This window comes from Myotis myotis, unplaced genomic scaffold (assembly GCF_014108235.1).
Source record: "Myotis myotis isolate mMyoMyo1 unplaced genomic scaffold, mMyoMyo1.p scaffold_m19_p_15, whole genome shotgun sequence".
Classification (NCBI taxonomy): Eukaryota; Metazoa; Chordata; class Mammalia; order Chiroptera; family Vespertilionidae; genus Myotis; species Myotis myotis.
The window spans coordinates 9982787-10002529 of NW_023416319.1; the positions used below are offsets into that span (position 1 = coordinate 9982787).

At 45.7% G+C, this 19743-nt stretch overlaps 2 protein-coding genes across 2 annotated transcripts in view; one reads left to right on the top strand and one right to left on the bottom strand.

Moving 5' to 3' along the window:
- Positions 1–940: 940 nt before the first annotated feature.
- On the bottom strand, positions 941–18504 carry TECTB (tectorin beta). Its single transcript, XM_036336006.1, has 10 exons — positions 18432–18504; positions 17170–17360; positions 16252–16394; positions 16074–16146; positions 11467–11570; positions 11237–11320; positions 7021–7183; positions 5164–5236; positions 4087–4119; positions 941–2873 (listed from the first exon to the last, which is right to left on the bottom strand). Exons 1-10 carry the CDS (start codon positions 18502–18504, stop codon positions 2824–2826), a joined length of 987 nt encoding a protein of 328 aa, XP_036191899.1. The 3' UTR covers positions 941–2823.
- GPAM (glycerol-3-phosphate acyltransferase, mitochondrial) overlaps positions 5127–19743 on the top strand; it is a 110398-nt gene continuing 95781 nt past the window's right edge. Inside the window, exon 1 of the mRNA XM_036336001.1 lies at positions 5127–5259. The gene's annotated coding sequence lies outside the window, so the exon portion shown is untranslated. The remainder of the gene's footprint in view (positions 5260–19743) is intronic.

Here is a 19743-nt window from a genome sequence, read left to right on the forward strand (position 1 = left end):
GCACTTACTCTGTGCCAGGTACCACATTGGGGTTCACAAGAAAATAATGAAACTTTCTTTGGTCTTCAGCTCTGTTTAGTTGGAGAAAGGGGGCATAAATAATAGTAATGCAATATATTAAGGACTAAGAGAGGTATGCAGAAATGTGTAGAAGTAAGTAAGCAATCGGATAATGTAACTATTACAAGAGCATTAGATAATGATACACAGATGTAGGAATGGGGAGGGGTATGGCAGTTGTCTATTATTATCCCATCTTTGTATTTTAGGGAATGTGTTTCCTTCCAGCCCTAGCCCACATGCTTACTTCAGTCATATTCCTATAATAAAAACGTTGCTACTTTCTGCCTTTTTCACTGAACATTTTAACATAAATGTTGGGCATACACACACACATAAAACATACATACACACATATGCATACAGATATCACATGCACACACGTGTATATATACATATATACATTAAAATATACCCATACATATTTAGTACACATACAAACGTATCTCCATCTCTATCTCTAATCTCATCTATACCTATCAATTAATAGAAATTTATCTGATGTTTGTACTCAGTATATATATAAGCGTGTGTGTATACATATATATATGTATATATATATATGTGTATACACACATGAATACTATAATATATATTCAAGTTTTGAGAGAGAGAAAGTCTTTAGGGATAATAACCAGGAATTTTGATAAGAGCAATTTTCTAAAATCTAAGGGAGAATGTGCTCTTTCCTCCTCTCTAAATGTCTCTTTAATGTTTAGCACTAATGGGAACTTGCAAGAGAGACTGTTGGAGAATGCTTTCTCTTAACACCTTACTAGAGAAGCTATGATATATGAAGGGTAACCAGCCATCATGGGGCTGTTAGTTAACGTGAAGACAAAACACACCCAGTCGCTGATGACAAACATTAGGGCTTTAGAGACGGGGTAACCAAAAAGAATTTCCCCTAAAATGTTAATCATATGAAATGGCTTTACCTCCTTGCATTAGAAACCCATACTAGAAATTTTTGAAATGTAAACGTAGAATGATGGGAGGTCTGTGAGGATATATATGAGTCTAAGGAGCTCTAGTTGTAGAACTGTGGGGAATGTTGGAATTACCTACCAACATGATATATTAACACTGTGAGTTTAGTCGTAGGTTGTTTGTTTTAAGGCATTTTATTTATTCATTAGCACCAGGAGAGAACAAGATCATTAAATTTTAGGATAAAATAAAGCAAAACTCATACAACATTATTTTACTCTGACAACCAAGGATTTTGATTATGGCTCTGAGTATGCTATTTGAGAGTTTTCACTAGAACCAATAAAATATGTCTCCTGTCCTTCCTGGCTACAAAAATTCTTAATGAACAGGTTGGACTACAATGAGCCATTTTAACCTAGCCTGTTGCTAAACAAACATGTACTCTGTCTCCAGAGATTGGAGAACTAGCTTCATTTCTGAGTTCATTAACACAACTGTAAAAGAACCATCAAACTACAGATCTCAAAACTTCTCAAATATATAAAAGCCCACTAATTAAGTCTGTACAAGACTAAGAAAAGAACTTAGACCTCTGACCTTTCCGTCTCACTCCAGCTTCCAGCCTCTACAGTGCATTTGTGGGAATCTGCCAATTCTCTACCAGGATTGCTTTATTCAATTTTTGTTTTGTTGACAATGAAAATGACTAATATTGACATATTCTGGGTCACTGGGGGATGGGAGGTAATGTTATGAGGGTGTGGCACTGTGAAGATTCATTGGCCAAATTTGCATTTCTGTTTCTGAATTTTTTTGTTGGTTCCATTCTACTGATCATAAGTTATTGAGACAAAACAGGTGTTTGAATGTTGAAGTAGAGGCTAAATGAGGTCAGACCAATCTGTACAAATGAGGATTTCTTAGTAGAGCAAATAGAAAAAAAGAGAGCAGTGAGCATCACAAGGCCTACGGTAGGACGGGGTTGAAGAGCTCCAGGGAACCTGTCGTGGCTGCCACTCTGTAGTCATGCCGTAAGCAGCAGCTCCATGTAGTCAATGCCACATTATGTGAAATTAATGTTCATGTGAGCTTTATTCTTTTTGTAGCTGTATTCCTATTTTTAATTTGTAAGTTTCTTTTGATTTTAAAAATATATATCAGCAATAAAAATGAGGAGTTTACACCTATGTAATGTTTACACATATTTAAGAAACCCTATAACAAGATTAATTAGCACTGGGGGAGCTCAAGAATTACTCCCCTTTATATTGTGGAGATTTGAGCAAAAACTATTCTATTCCACTCTGAACCCCACACCTTGGTTTGAAAGATTGGAAGCCCTGAGGCTCAGCTCTGATCCTCAGATTAGAATTGGCAGCATCAATGGCAAAGGCCTCTTCGTCAAAGTTGGCTCTTCCTGTGTCTTCTGTCCTGAGCACTGACTTTGTGGTTATGCCCTGTATTCCCCTGAACATGCTCAGCTGCACTTGGCTGGGTGTGTTGGTCTTTTACAATCAGGAGAGCTTTCAAAGGAGTCCACCACAGCCCTGCCTTGAGTTTAGGGAGAGAAGGCTCCCCCGCCAGTTGCAGGAGGGGGACTCCAGGAGCTCAGAGCCACAGGAAGTAACAAGAGGAAGAGGGGCACCAAAGGAAAACAATCACTGAAATTCACACAAATCGTTGGAACATGCACTTGGCAAAGCGCTATTGCCTGTTCCCCAACAACGCGGTCTTCTGTGTGTGCTTTTTGGCAGCACAGAAAATGTTGAGTGTGTCATCCACGGAGATGACCTTGGACGGAGAAGCTGCAGCTGCCTGCCTGCCTGGCTCCTATAACACGGCACAGATCCCCAGCATCACGATGAGGTGGTAGAGAACATCTGTGAAGCAAAGGGGGCAGCACACTCAGAAACAGCAAGGACCCAGGACTACTCAGCAGGAGCGTTAACAAAGGCGTCCACCTGGGGGTTGTCAAGTCGCTTTTCATAAATTCTACACATTTTATACAAAGTCTGCCCTGTCCATCCTTTGCGGGGGTGGGGGGTGGGGTGTTGCTCACTTTCATCAGTACAAAGAATCCAACAGCTACACTTGGGATATGCACCTCTGGCAGATGGGGATCTGACCTTGGATAAGACAGCGATGGTGTATTTCACTGCAGGGCTTTAGCTGTACAACTTCTTTTGTGTCTGGGATTAGAGTCTTAAAAAATCAGTTTATGTGATTTCCTGTCACTGCAAGAGCAAACTCTACAGCTGTGAGTTTGTGAATAAACAGAACTGTCTTACCCCAGCTCCTTGCATAGCTGCCTCCTTCTCATCATTCGGGGGAGATCGTGGGCCTGGGCTGAAATGTCTCTTCCTCTGAGAGGCTTCCCGGGCTGCTAAATCCTTCCCCCCTCCTCCCCCACCCCAACACTTCACAGGTATTAGGCAGGGCAGGGGCCTTGCCAGCCTCACTACAGTAACTATATGGTCTAGAATAGCGCCTGATGCGGTGTTATAGTCATTATGGCTAATCATTACTGATGTTTGCTGTGTGCTGGGCATTGTTTGGTGCCCTTATCTGTAAGATTTAATCCAAACAACAGCCATGTGTGATAGGGCCATTACTAGCCCAATTTCATAGAGGAAACGGGGGACTAGGAGGGTGAGGTCATTGCCCAAGGTGAGTGAGGGGCAGGGTCATAGCAGGAAGTCAAATATTTGTTAAATGAACAGGTCATTGAAAATCACTGATCTGTTCTCCACATGTAGGAAACAAGCAAAGCCATCTGGCGATGTCTTTGCTGAGACTTGGGGAGTGGGACTTGGTTCTGCTCCATCCAATTTACCCCTGGCCCCTCTCTCCCTGCTCTACCTCCATCCACTCTGCCCCACTCAGGTGCGCTTTAAGCAGCGGTCGCCAACCAGTGGTCCATGGACCACTGGTGGTCTGTGAGGTCTGAAAGGCTGGCAACCGCTACTTTAAAGAGTCATTTTTTGAAAACTCTTATAGGCTTTGCTGGGGCCAAAGGTAACTTGCTTTAACACACATATCTGCCTGTTAAAAGCTTTGCCCATGACATTTCCCAGAGGCGCCTCTTCTCCTTACCTGAGAAGCTATAGAGACTCGAGAATCCCCTGCCTGTAGTGAGTAAAGAGAGAGAATGCTGAAGGTTTAAGATCAGAGCTATGTTTCTAAAACATAAACTTGTCTCCTCCCCTCATTAAACCACCAGGCTCCCTGGGGCCTTTATGACAAAGTTTCTAGCGCTATTGCCTGTTCCCCTGAGGCTCCCTCTCACACCGTTTTCTCCTCCACCCTCTAAGGCAGGGGTTGGTCAACTTTCTGGAAAGGGCCAGATAGTAAACATCTCTGCTTTGTGGGCCAGGTGGTCTCTATTTCGACCACTTGCCACTGCGGATGAAGCATGAAAGCAGCTGGACAAGTATGGCTGGGCCCAAAAAAACCCTTCTTCATAGACACTGAAATTTGAGCTCCCTATAATTCTAATGTGTCATGAAATACGAGTCTTCTGATTTTTTTTTTCTACCACATAAAAAGATTCTTGGCTTGAAGGCCATAAAAAAATCTAGTGGCAGCCTGGATTACTGCCCCTCCTTCCCACCCCCAGCCATAGTCGGATAACCTTCAGAGGTCTTCCCTAAGCCCTGGACTAGGTTGAATCCCTTGTCATATACTTTATGGCCCCCTCCCCCAATGCCATTGATCATATCTCCCTTTCCTTAGCATTTAAAGTCTCTCTCCCCCCAAGATGCTAAGTTCTTTAAGACAAAGCCCATGCAGGGCTCCTCTATTTCTGAAACCCCAGTGCTCAGGCCACCCAGACTTCTGGTCGCCCCATAAAAGTTTGTTGACTTGCACTGGATGTTCCCAGCACATTTCATTTTCTATTATTAATGTTGACGGCAGGCATGCGCTGTCTGCAAGCTCGGCATATCCTAATTCCTCGGGGGCATTGGAATTCAGGCCACAGGGTAGCTGGCTAATCTTAACTCCTTGGTTTGGCATGAGCTATCCATCCCCCAATTAAGAAGCCTCCAGTTGCAGGTGCAGGTTGTGTCTACAGGCACAACTGGTTTGGCAATTCAGTTAAAACGCTCCAACCACCTGTGCCTGTGGACGCAGCCCAGAGTGAGCAGCCACGTGGGCCACAGAGACGCTTACTGAGGAGGGAGAGCTCCACGACCAGGACGCCCCCTGTCTGGTCCCGGAGGAGGCGCTTCCGCTTGTCGCAAGTCTGAGGACCCAGGAGGAGCACAGGTGAGAGGCGGTGGAAGGCGGGTGGGTGCGGGGAGGGGTGAGAAATGAAACACAGGAGAGAAAGGCGAGAGGTTAAAAGAACAGCCTCCAACTTGATGGAGTCCAAATTCCCCAGCTAACAGATACTAATTACCTTCTCTTTAAAAACAACTCTGAAAGACATCTTCAGCCCTTCTTTCACGGGAGGAAGGGAGGAACGCTTTACTGTACTGATTCTTCGAGCTGGCGTGGGAGGGATGGGCAATTTGGGGGAGGGGGTAAGAAACAAGGCTTTTCCACCCTGGCCTGTTTGGCTCAGTGGATAGAGCGTTGCCCTGTGGACGGAAGGGTCCCAGGTTCGATTCCAGTCAAGGGCACATGCCCGAGTTGCAGGTTCAATCCCCAGTAAGGGGTGTGCAGGAGGCACCAGATCAATGAGTCTCTCTCATCATTGATGTTTCTATCTCTCTCCCCCTCTCTCTTCCTCTCTGAAATCAGTAAAAATATATTAAAAAAAGAAAGGCTTTTCCTACAGTCACTCTCAGCAGCGTGGAGAGGTGGACACTTTCAAAGTGTGTTCTGGTTCATTTTCTTTTTTAAATGTCCTGCCAATAATTATCCCTTTATCAACTGTTACATGTGTCTTGCTTCCTTCTCTTTATTTGTGCTCATACGTGACCATTTTCTGGCCAAATGAATCAGAGAGGATGATCGCATGTCTGTTGGTTACTATAGGCCAGTGAGCAGCGCCCCCTTCAGAAATGCCGTGTCCTCCTCACCAAGCTTTTTAGTCCCGACAGATCTGAGAGGTAAACGTTTGGTATGTAACCCTTTAGGTCTCTACACAGAGGTTCTCGCTTCAGGGTGACCGAGAAGCACCAGAAGGGCTTGGGAAAGCACAGATTGGGGAGGGGAAGCACCCAGAGTTTCTGCCTCAGGTGGTCTGGGGGCGGGACTGAGGATTTGCACGCCTAACAGGTTTCCAGGTGATACTAAAGCTGCCTTGGTCCACACTTTAGATACAGTGGTTCTCAACCTTCTGGCCCTTTAAATACAGTTCCTCATGTTGTGACCCAACCATAAAATTATTTTCATTGCTACTTCATAACTGTCATGTTGCGACTGTTATGAATCGTAATGTAAATATCTGATATGCAGGATGGTTTTAGGCGACCCCTGTGAACGGGTCGTTCGACTGCCCAAGGGGTCGCGACCCACAGGTTGAGAACCGCTGCTAGAACCACTGCCCAGAGGAGCAGGGTCACATCCGGTCGCAATGAAACTGTCTCCAAATCTGCTACACCTGCTGATTGATGCTGTTGAAACTTCTCGGTGGGGGGAGGGGCTGAGGAGGGGAAACTATTCAGTCAAGAGCTAAAAATACCCGCCTTTTGACTTCCATCCAGAACCTATTGCTACCACTGAGATTCTACATTTCCCTTGTGCTTTTACCTTTTTCAAAGCATTTCCACATCTGGCATCACCTTTATCTTACCTCCCCTTGGCTCTCTGGAAAGGAAAGGGTGCCCGTGACTGGTCACCACTCCGTCTTTAGAGAAGAGAAAGCCAGGCTCCGAGGTTAAGTGACCGTGCCAAACTGTGCAGCCTGGTGGCGGGGTGGACAGGGCCCAGAATGTCTGCCCCACACTCCGTGCCCTTTCCTCCAGAATGTCCTCAGCACGCAGCTGCCCTGGTCTGGTTACAGTTTCCCGGCTAAAAATACAGCCTCTCCAATGCCAGCCCCCCACCCCAACGTTCTCGCTGTGGGGAGAGGTGGCTCACCACTGGGCAGGAGAGCTTCTCGCTGTCGCAAATGAACGTCTCACAGTGTAACCAAACCTTGGAGAGCTTGGGGATGTTCTGGAACCGGAAGGCGTTGAATTGGAAGGTCGCCCTGTGATCTTTCCCGTTCTCATGCACCAGGACGGTTTCATCCGTGGGGCAGCTGAAGCACATGGGGGCGGGGCGGGGAGAGGGGGAGGGAAGAGAGAAGATGTTAGTTACCCTGTGACAGAGCAAGAGCCTCTCGGGCACGCTCATGCAGGGCGGCACCATCCTCGGGGCTCCTCCACTGCACGTTATCCTTCCGGAGCCCTGTGGCTGGCAGCATCTCACTCCGCCCCAGGACTCGGGGTCAAGGTGAGGAGCTCTGAGACGGGTGTGGTCCTCCCCACTCTACAGCCAGGCTACATCCGGTGTGGGGTGATACTTATGAGAAGTCCCCCACCTGTCAGGGCACCTCACATCTGTCCCCCGCTCCCCTCCTTCCCCCCCACCCTCGCCCCGAGGACGGGTATGTACAGACTCCCTGCATGTGTAGAGAGAGACAGCGGTGCCGGGACAGCATTTCCCACGGTGCTGCCATCGCCACCTGCATCCAAGTCACACCCAACTCACGTCTCTCTGAGTGCATCATGAGGCTTTGCCGCTGGGAATCGGAATTTACCTTATGCTATTTAAATTCCCTCTCTGTTTCATTATATAATTACCTGTGTACAAATGTGGTCATACTTTTAATATAAGAACAGAAAAAAAGGACTGGAAGGATGCCATCTAAATGTTCCCCCTGGCTGTTATGGAGTGGTGGAATTATGGACAGCTTTTCTTTTCTTCTTTGTACTGTTTATGTGTCAGTCCCAAATGTAACAGTTGCCGTCAGAGAGAAAAATAATGACACAGATGGGCACTTGTTGAAGCCACTTGTTCTCACCCGGGGGCCGTTTGGCATTGTGGTCGTCAGGACGTGGGGAAGGTGTTATTGGCATCTGGTGGGCAGAGGCCGGGGATGCTGTCCAACATTGTGCAATGCTCAGACGCCCCTCCCCCATTTTCCCTTACCCCCCCCCCCGCCCCCCACACACACAACGAAGGATGACCCAGCCCAACAGGTCATGGTGTCAAGGTCGAGAAACCCTGGTTTAAGCAAAACACTTTTCATTTACCAAACACATCCTGATTCCCTATTCAAGTTCCAGACACTCAACCAGGTGTCGGGAGCAGTTAGTCATTCCTGGGAATGTACAACAGGGCCCACACGAGTGGGGGGGTTCATTGTCTGCAGGTGACAGGAGCACCGGAATCTGTCCTCTGTGGAAAAGGGCTGTGGGTTCAAAAGCTTCAGACCACTGGCCAACGCTAATGCGCCCCCCCCCCCCGCCCCCACAACCCCAAGAGCGTGTCTCTGACTATCAGTCCAACTCCACATGCCCCAGAGAGCAGCCCAGCTACTCGGAGGAGCTTCATGATGTACCTTCCCACCCCTTCCCACCAGAACCAGACATCAGGGGCCGAGTCAGCGACAGGATGAAGGAATGTTAACTCTGAGAATTAGTTAGTGGAGCCAGGCTTGAACGCTGTGCCTTATATCGGGACCAGGGGTCAGAGGCCGGCCTCTGGTGGTGGTGGCCTCGGAACAGTGAAAGAGCCGGGGACATTTTCCGAGCTGTGAAACAAGACTCTTAGAGGATCATTTGGTCAACAAACCTGAGATTCTTGTACAAACTCAAGAGTGAGTTCTTAAAATAGCTCCCTGAAGCCGAAGTGCCCAAGGCATGGTATCAGCCAGTGGAAAACAACGTAAGAACGACAGGGGGATGGGGAGGCGGCAAGTCATGGGCAGGACTAGAGGCCCTGGCACTGCTGCCTCTTGGCAATGGCCGTGGCACCTGCCCCTCTGGGGCTGATCTCTCTGGGTGGTGGAATGCCCATAGGTAGGTTTCCACACCATCACCACGGGAGTCTCTTTCCCTACATAGGATCAAACTTCCTGATGATTCATCTACTCTAATCTTGCCAGGCACTCTTAAAAAGTGGGTTTTCCATCCTAGCTGGATAGAGCATCAACCTGTGGACTGTAGGGTCCTGGGTTCAATTCTAGTCAAGGGCACATATCTGGGTTTCGGGCTCGATCTCCAGTTGGGGGACATGCAGGAGGCAGCTGATCAATGATTCTCTCTCATCATTGATGTTTCTACCTCTTGCTCCCTCTCCCTTCCTCTCTGAAATCAATAAAAATATATTTAAGAAAAGAAAAGTGGATTTTCCTCCAAAAGGGCCCAGTGTAACCCCAAAGGATCTGGGAGGTTGTGGACTTCCTTGTTCTCCCCATTGGCACTGGTCTTCATTTATATCGTATGTATCCCCAACCTCAAGGGCCACTTCCACTAAGCAGGGTATGGAAATAGATCAGGGCTTCCTCCCTATGGCTGTGCTTAAATGCAGATTCCCCGGGTCCACCCAGGGACCCTCTTTTGTGGTAAGTTTACAGGATGCCTGCATGCGTGACAGTCATACCCTCTCCCCCTGTAATTCCTGTGTACACTCGAGTGTGAGGGACACCTGTATAGACTACTCCAACACCCAAGCATTCCTTTTCCTTTCACATTGCACATCTGTCAGGTGAGCAACAGCTACTCTCTGCAGGTAGGCAATCCTATGATGTAGCAATGCCCCTGTGTGGCCATTATCTGAGAGGTTCCCCATGCCGGGTGGTAATTTTAGGTCCGGTAGGTCAATGATTTGTTTCAGAATCTCCCTGAGATTGTGCCATTATCAACAGAACCTATGTGAATCACTCACTGACAGATGTGAAATACGCACCCACACTAAGCTCCCATCTCTGCAGGAAGCTTTGCTGGGTTGCTCCGATGGGGGTCTACAGGCCTGTCCTATTCATGCCCCCCGGGGAGATCACGCCTGAGTGTGGCTTGACTGTCCTCTTACTAGTTCTGGACTTTGGGCGAGTTTCTGACCCTGTTTGTGCCTCAGTTTTCTCATCCATAAAGTAGAGGTTATTATACTACTTACTTAATAGGGGTTTAAAGAAATGTAAATAAATCAATATTTGCAAAGCACCGGGCTGGAGCAATGCCTGGTATGTTGTAAGTGCTTTATAGGTGCTTGTTAAATAAAAATAAAGAGTTAAAGGTCCAAAGTAGCTCGGCCTTTATTGCCTAATCATTTTTGCCCCTGATCCCAGTGTTTACTCGTGCCCTGCTGGGTTCTGGAAATAACCAGGGCGCACTGGCCTGCTTTGGTCTGGGGAGGGCTCTTCTGTGTTTACTGGAGATAACACTTGCATCTCCAGTCTAGCTCCACTTCGCCTCTGTTTTCCAAAGTTACAATTCTAAGTGTTTCTGAGCAATTGTCATCTCAAGCTTGACCTGTCATCCCTGTGCTCAAGGAGAATCCAAAGTCCCTTATCCAGAAAGCCCCATCCCCAGCATCCACCAACAAATAATTCTTCCCCTTCACAAGCGCAGACTCAACAATTCAAAACCATCTTTGTCACATATTCCTCCCTTCTCTGCACAGCATATCCAATTGGATGCTAAGTTTTTATCATTCCTGCCTCCCTTGGATGATCATCCATTCACATGGCTACACCTCGGGTCAGGTATTGTCACTTTGGGTTCAATAGGCACCACTGCACCTAACTAACCTGGCCTTTCCACCTGCCAGGTATTGTTTCTCAACCATCCTAGGTAGGATGCCAATACTTCAGTCCTCTACTCAAAACTGTTGAGCTCTTCGTTATCTACCGAATTAATAATAAAAACGATGATACTATTTAAGTCAGTTGGACACTGAGTAGGTACTCCGTCTAAGCTTTCCTCATGGATTATGTAATTTAGTCCTCATCAGGGTTCTGATGTCAGACTGATTGGATTGGAGCACATGCCCCCTCCTCACATGCAAATTATGTGACATTACTTAACCCCTTTTGTGCCTTAGTTTCCTCATCTGGGAAATGGGGATGGTAGGAACAACACCTAGCTGTTGTAAGGCAAATGAGTTAATATATGTTAAAGCAATCAAAACAGCGCCTAGTGTCAGAAAGCACAATATACATGTTTGCTAGTATCAGTACTCAGCCTGGAAGCAAGGAGGATGTCACCAATGAACTCAAGAGGCTCTATCTCTTCCGCCCAAGCTATCCCGAGCCCTGGATCTGCCTGGCCCCACCTCTGCGCCCTGGGCACCAGAGAGCAGTACCTACCCTTTGTTGATCAGCTGCCACTGCAAGGGATACATGAAATCAGCAGAGGGTGTGGCCCAGCAACTGTTCAAAACCACTTTAAACCTGGAAATGAAACAAAACGCATCGCTTTCAGCCAGAGAGGTGTATGTCTCCAAACATCTGGTGATTGCAAAGTCTCTCCGCTAGTCTTTTTTTTTTTCTTTCTCTTCTTTGTCTTTAAACATATAAAAAGGAGGAAATGTACTTACCTAACGCTCAGCCCTTTGGCTTCTACTCCTGCAAACAGGTCTGAACCGATTTCAGATGTCTCCAGGACAAAAGGGGCTTCTTTCTTAATGGAGAACTTGGCATTCTTTGGAAGGAAATTGACACTGGGCATTATGACCTCTCAGACTGGGTTGGGCGGGAGCAGATGAATTGGGATGGGGTGAGGGTGGGGATCAACCCAAAGGGCACAGGCACATGAGACCACAGTGAGAAACCCCCAGGACCAGAAAAGCTCTACCTCTTAGGATGCTGGTGCCCCTTAGAAGGGATGAGGACATCACATGTCTGGATTTGCTGGTCACAGCGAGACACTCACTGTATGTCTCACCTGTGCCAAAGAGGAACAAGACAAGAATCCTGGGCGAATGCTGGCTCCCCCCACTAACCTGGGTCTCAATCTTCCCATCTTCAAAATAGGAATAACCTTTGCCTTCTCCTACCTTGCAGAAATCTTTTTATGATGGTGACTTTGTTTAATAGAAGCATAAAGCTTAAACCAGGATACTAGTTAAAATATTGAGGTTAGTGGACTTGGAGCTTTGCAGAACTGCAATAGGTAAACAGTGGCAGCAAGGATATCTAGTTAAAATGGACTTTAACCCCCACATGGTTCAAGTTCAGGGGATTTGCTGAGAGGCCTCAGAATCATCTTCTAGCAATTCTTACATTATTTTACTGATTGCAAGTCTTGCCAGGGCTCCTGGACTCAAGTCACCTAGAAATCAGATGTTTTCTTCCCATATGTCAGTCCCTTCCACCATTGAAATGGTTGCAATAATTAAACAAGAAAGTTCTTAATCACAGGTGATTTACTAGTTTAATATGTGCATTGAAGTGACAGATTAACAGTGGTGTTTAATGTTTTTTTGTTATTTTCTGAGATTTGTCATATTTCAAGAGACTATTTCCAAACGTGGGAACTTACCGGGGGACCACCCAGTAGTCCCCAACCAAGTCAGAGCTGCACCTCCCAGCTCCATCTCCTAGGGTTCTGCCAGCAGAATATTAAAATAGTGGAATAATGCCTCTACTCCCAGAGGAGCCTGCCTGATTTTGTTTCAGATCTACACTGTTGATTCCATTTCTGAAGCAAAACACTTTTAATGGTCAGTTTCTTCACTGTTCAGCACGGTACCCCCCTGCTTTCTTGATAACATAAGAATTAGGGACCTCTTCCCAGATAGCTCCCCCCTGTAAGACCTGTAGAGTTTGTTTTGGCATCCCAGGAAGCAGACACACCACATAAACCACTCATTCAGTGAACAGGATGGAAGAGCAGCTTGAAAAATCATGCCACCTAGGTCCTTCACCTGACGAAAAGACTAAGTCGCCACTAGCGAGGATGGGCACATCTAGATTGACAGCAGTTCACGTGGGCAAATTCTGGGAGTTGCTTTTGCTCACAAGCTCAATGTGAGATAGCAGGGAAAGAAAACTACCCACCGCTAAAATTGTCCTAGAACATGTTCCTAGAGTTTTCCAAAATCTGGAAGATCACCTCTGCCTCGCTGTGCCTTGCATTGGTCTGATAAGTTCTAGAACGAAACATTTCAGTTCTGGGCTCTGCTTTTCGACAGGGGCATTGACCAAGTGGCCCATCCAGAGAGTGACTAGGATGAGGAATGGGCCAACAGTGGGAAGATGTTTAGCTTGGGGAAGACAAGCTCGAGATAGCTGAAGGGCTATCAGCAATATCATTACATGGCATGATTCCAGAAGACAGAACCAAGACCAATGGGCCAGATCACGCCCTGATCTGAAACAGAAAGGCCCGACTTGCCACTCTCCTTGGAAGAGATAGGGAGCACACCTCTCAGCAATCTTGAGAAGGGTTTCGGACTTTGCGTGGAAAGTCAAGGTTGATCACCTCTGAGGTTTGTCCTGACTCTGGAAGTCGTTAATTTTGGCCTCTTGCTTGTATTTGTTTCATCCCAAGCTTTTTCATTTGTCTCTAAGAGGAGTGGTCAGTACTATTTCGATTGAATGCGGCACCCTAATCCCACACTGATATGGATATTCAACCCTATAAAGGTAACAATGCTTGTTCTAAAAGCTCTCAGAGTTTCCACTTTAAATGGAGTCAAAGACTAAAATCATAAGAATGGCTACTTTCATGGGCACTTACCTTGTGCTGGGTAGTCTGGTAAGTGCTTCATAATGACTTATTTGATTTAATCCTCATAACAAACCCATGAGGTAAATACTATTATTATCCCTATTTGACAGATACATTGGTGGAAGCCCAGAGAGGTTAACTAACTTGCTCAAGGTCACACAGTTAGGAATTGTGGAACCAGGCTTTCAAACCAATGGTGTGACACCAAAGCCTATTTCTTAACCACAGGGCTAGGCTACTTCTGTAAGCTGACGACCTTCCTTTATTTTGGATTGGGAGTCAAAATAAGTTCTTGCCAAGAATACCAACCATGTGCCATTGGTAGAAGTGGGTGGGAGGGGTAGGGAGAGAAGAGAGGAAGAATAGCGAGGAAAACCGGTGTTTTTGGAGCCCAGCATTTGGAGTTCTCAGGATCCTAAGCAATTAGCAGAGCACTGATTCTATTGTGCAATCTGGGGCAGCGCTCTGTCACTGGTAATTTGATGGAAATATATGCAGGGAGCAGCTGTTTCTTCAGAAACACACAAGATTGCTCTCAAAGTGGAAAAAGGGTGGAGAAGAAAAATTCCAACTGTGTGGTTCAGGCACAGGAAACAGCCCACAGTGGGACTATTAATCAGCATGAAAAAAATCTGTTGTAACAACAGAGCCCCCTCTTTGCAGAGCCTGTTTGTCCTGTAAAGGTTGTGGAGGGCCCCAGAGGAGACCATAGCCTCATTTCTAGAACAGTTCAAGGAGGCATCCTGTGAAGTCTGTATATCAGCCCAGAGGATGGCCTGGGTGACGCTGAGGATATGCCTCTTAATTTTTTTTTCTTCTTTTAAAAAAGAATAGACTTCTTCCAGTTCTAAATTTCGATATTTATGCCTGAAACTTAGCCCAACATGACTGATGGTGGGTGATAATTTTCGACAATCCTAGTGCCTCTCCATTTCCCACTGTTGTAAAATCTTCATAGGCTGATATCTATAATTTTATCTGGTTAAAATAACAGTCACGTATTTCCGGACAGGGACTCGGTGGCAAAGACAGCCTGTCATTAGAACATCCCCTGAGACTGTTGTCAATGTGTGAAGCCAATTTTTCTCTCTAAACAAAGTTCATCAGTTATTGCAGTGGTTTGAGTATCCTTTCATCAGCCTGGCTCTCATCACTGCATTTACCTTCCTGATCACAGGTCCAGGCGGTTATATGAGGTTAATGGGGTTCTTTTTATTCAGGACTTAACTACTAGTGTGTGTGGCCAAGGACAGATCTAGGTTTTTCTGGGACCTTGAAGCTTACTTAATTTGGAGCGCCCTCTTTAATTGAAAGGATCAAAAATTTCAATACAAAAATTAGACACAAGGCCTTGAAAGGGGTCTGTGCAAGTGAGGGGTGGTAAAACTTCAGCTTCATTCCCTTCGTAGTCAGTCTGCCTCAAAGAGCAGGGTTAGGAGATCTGAGTCCCAGACTGGGCACTGCTCTGAACTACCTCTGGGATCTGGGGCAGGTCACTTCCTCCTCTGGGCTCCAGATCCTCATCTATAAAATGGACCAGGTAATATTAGGGTCTCTTCTCGCTCTCCCCTTCTGAGTTCAGCAGGGTTCATAGCTTCCGGGGAGTCAGTAAAGCAAGTTCAAAGAGTTCAAGGTCAGGGGGGTTCTAGGTAATATAGTTGTTTTCTTTGTGAAATGAATGGGTTGAGCATGATGGCCTCTAAGGATATCTTCTAGTTCTTTATAAAGATCTCTATTTCTGCTTGTGTCTTCCTCTAGCCCACTGGGCTAGTGTCACTATCTATATCTACCTCCTCCCTGAAAGCTGCAGGTTTAAAAACAAAGCACCCCTTCGTAACAGAAGTGCCACAGGGCTAGTGGCCATTGTGTTTTTAATTTCTCTGGAGCACGTATTTCAAGAGAGATCAAATTGTGCCTTTAACTTCCATGTCAACTTAGGCAGCCTGCCCAAATTAGTCCATGAGGAAGCCCATGGAGTGATGGGCTTTGAGGCCTAAGAACTAGGCAGCAGAGGCCATCCCCACCTCTCTCCTTAGCCATGGCCCAGGCAAGAAGCTCACTACTCTGTGCAAATGTTTTAACACAAGCTAGATCCTTAATATAAATCTCTAGAGTGGGCTGCAGTGGAAACTAATCTTGATTAAGAGTTAGACATTGGCTGTTTTGCTGTCTATTGACCCTTGGCAACTCACAGGATTTCTCTTGCCTCAATTTTCTTATCTATGAAATGGGAAGGCTGACTGACCTCTTTTCTCTGTAGTACCTTTCAGCTCTTCCATCCAGTCTAGGAATCTGCCTTCCTGCTGCATGTAGGTTTTAAAGAGGTTTAAAGGTAGACCAACGCTTACATCTCAGCTTGAATGTAAGATTGGAGTTCTGCATAGAGCTTAGGGAAGAGTGAATCCTAAGGAAGGATCCCATCCTCTCCTCGAGAGGCCACAGGGCAGTCATGGGAACCTGGAGACCACTTACAGTGTAGAAGTTGAGAGACAATTGGCTTTCAAATGTGCCCATGCTCCCGTTCTTCACGTGAACGGTGGCCACTCTGAAAAGGGGAGAGAATTTTGCATAAGGACTGAAACATGCCTGATTGACAAGGACTGCAGAGCACACGCAAGGCAGCCAGCCCCCCGCTCTCTGAGAAACTTACCTCTGGTCAAAGGCAGCCTGGTTCACCAAGTAGGTGGAGTGGTAGGTGCAGGAGAAGGAGTAGTTCACGGGCTGGTTCTTCACGATCACCGTGCTGTCATTGGAGACAATGTGGCTGTAGAAGTGGTAGATGGGGGGCTTGTACTGGAGGAAGGAAGAAGGCAGTTAAGGTGGACCTGTACCCCCATGAGGAGAAGATGGATTCTGAGAAAAGTGATTGAAGTTGGCTCAGAAAACTACCCCATGGGCAGGCATGAATATCTGCCATTGAGAGCAGCACCCATTCTTTTTGTCTGGGTGGGTTGATCATTTTTATAAAGAGTTCTTGAGCCTGTTCAACTACGATTGTTTAAAATAATTTAAGTTGAATGCTGTATGTTGAATGTTGTATCCACTCCAACTAGTGGCTTTATTGGGAGGTCGCAGATTTCTCCTCTGTCATAAAGGATATGCAAGAGGTTGTCTATGGTTCCTTTACATTCTGATGACCTTTCCTGGGTAGTTCACAAGAGCTCATTATGAATTGTGTGGTAGTTTGGTTACTCCTTTACAGTGCCCTTTACCACCCGTTCAAAGCCTGGGGCAGAGGATGTCCCACCCATCCAACCCAGGAAGCAGCTTTTGAGCACAGGCTCAGACATCAAAGCAAAGTAGAGGTGGGAAATGTACATTGCTATATTCACAGAAGGTGGCCTCGCTGGCTTTGGCAACCAATTAAGAGAATAAAATTCAAATCCAAAGAGTCACCTAAACTAGGCAAAAGAGAAGAATTTAAATGACATTGACATCCCAGGAAATGAGATTAACTCTTAAAAGGAAATGGGTGAATTTTAAATCTTCCTAAGAATGGACAGCAGACATCTTATTCTTGGGCACAGCTCTCACCTTAGCGACTCCTCATTGTGTGGCCTGAACTTACCTCAGACTGGGTTCCACAATAGGACTTGTTTTTAGGTGACAAATCTGGGATTACAAATTGGTAGTATCCTCCTTCATGGACCCCATTGTAACACAGCCCACCCAGGGCCAGCTGATGTACTTCCCATCCATAGGGACACTCGGGGATTTTGGTGATGATGGTTTTTGGGTAACAGAACACAAGAATGACATCTAGAAAGAGGATACATATGGTTGGAAATCAGATATGGTGATCATAGTGATCTACATAAGTATCAGTGGGTTCTAGCGATACTCTGATCTACATAAGTATAGGTGGGTTTAGCGATACCCAAACATGCAAAACAATTGGTTAAAAACACTTTCCCTGTTATTCTTCATGGGCTGTGACAAAAGTTTTCCCAAACCTCAGTTATTCAAGTTCCAGTTTTATAGTTTTTGCTACATCTGTGTGATATCTGCATGATACTTAATATGTGTTCAAAATCCCCCACATTTTTTAAAATTTTATTTTCTTGTTTAAAGTATTACAAATAGTAGTACATATGTCTCCTTCTTTTTCCCCATTGACCTTCCCCCAGCCTCCCCTACCCCCCCCCCTCTGGAAATGCCCTTACTCCACCCCCCCCCCAGTGTCTTGTGTCCATTGGTTATGCTTATATGCATGCATATAAGTCCTTTGATTGATCTCCTACTCCCCCCCCAAAAAAAAATTCCCCGACTTTTAAACTTTAATTTATTTCAAGGAATATACCTATGAAACAAGATTGGATTGATTGGATATATATATCTATGGTGTCCCCCCAAAATGTACACACACTTTGAATAATTATTCATTCCAATGGGTTAAATCTGAAAAGAAAGAAACTTCAATTGACCTATCAGAAAAAAAGTGTGTATACATTTTTTGGGGACACCCTGTATATATATTTTAAATCCCATGAAAATAAGCACATAACTTAAAATAAAAAATATCCATTCACTTAAAAAAATGTCCATTCATATGAAACGATAATCCAAGGCACAGGATAGAAATTCAAATCAAGTGGAAAATATTTTAAAAAGTGGAGATTTTATCTCTATCCATCTATTCTCTGATTTTTAGAAAGTCTAATTTTATCTAGTACATTTTTTTTTTACTTCTTATGGGAAAATTCTGATTGGCACTGGAGGGGGAGGGGGGAGGGACTTAAGTGCTTTCTACTTGGCTATATGCAGAGCTCTGAGCTTTGCAAAGGGAGGTTTCAGGGCATCTCCGGGAAGAGGCCTAGCGCCAGGGCGTACCTGCTTTATTCGGAGTGCAGGACTTCGCAGAGGCTTCCACAAAGGCGGCCAACAGGACGAAGGCCCTCATCATCGTTGCTTCTCAGAACCTGGTCTTGGCCAGGTGGCCAAACCAAGCTGGCCAATTGTTCACGGTCCTGCCAGGGCCCGAGCCTCGATCATTCTAGGTCAGAAACAGGAGCGAGAAATGAAAAGGAAGGGTGAGAACAAGGCAGCGCACACAGTCTTCGGGGGGATTTCCAAGGGAGATCCGTAATGCCGTCCCCTCCTCTTTCTAATGGTTCCGGGTCTGCACTGAGAGGCGAAAAGTGGGGCTCATACCGCGGGGAGCGTCAATAACACATGGAGTTGCTCATGTTCCCGACTGTTTCATTCTTTCCGACTGTGGATGCTGCCTCCCAGATGCCGCCCAGTTCTCCGGCCCCGGTCCTAGCTCGACTTTATACAGGCTGAGGGTGTAAAAGAAACCGGCTCCAGATAAACCACAATGAACACGCATTATCCACCGCGGGGGGAATAAAGGGGACCTTGCACAATAATCCGATGGGAAGCTCAGTTACGGCCACTTGAGTCTAATTTCTTTTACTTCAGAGGGTTGAAAAACTTTTTTTTAAACCACTTCCACCATGATTGGAATAAACAAATTTTCCCCCTTGTACAAAAAAATAACGGATTGGAGGCAACCTAATTTCTACACAGTTTTAGGTGACAATTTTCATTCTTTGCATCTTGCTTTCTTTCTTTTTTTATAGGTAAACTCTCTAAACTTTGAACTTAAAAGGACTCAAGTTCAGCAGTGTTAAACCTGACAAACAAAAAGCAGGCTGTTTGTGCAAATGCAAATGGTACCGTCTTTTTTCTATAATATTTTTTAATAAGCTCTGACCTTGTACAGTTTCATCCTGAAGTTCCCCTAGATCGGTGGTCCTCAACCTTCTGGCCCTTTAAATACAGTTCCTCATGTTGTGACCCAACCATAAAATTATTTTCGTTGCTACTTCATAACTGTCATGTTGCCACTGTTATGAATCGTAATGTAAATATCTGATATGCAGGATTTTTTTAGGCGACCCCTTTGAAAGGGTCGTTCGACTGCCAAAGGGGTCACGACCCACAGGTTGAGAACCGCTGCCCTAGATTTTCATCCTGAAATGTAACTTTTGGTTGTAGATCTCTAGGCTTCTCAAGTTTTTTTAGACTCCCAGAGCAATAACACAGAAGGAACTTCGAAAGGCAATCTTACGATCAATCCTTAGTCACCAAACAAGGTCCCACCGAAAAACAACAGATAAAATGCTGCTCCTGGGAAATT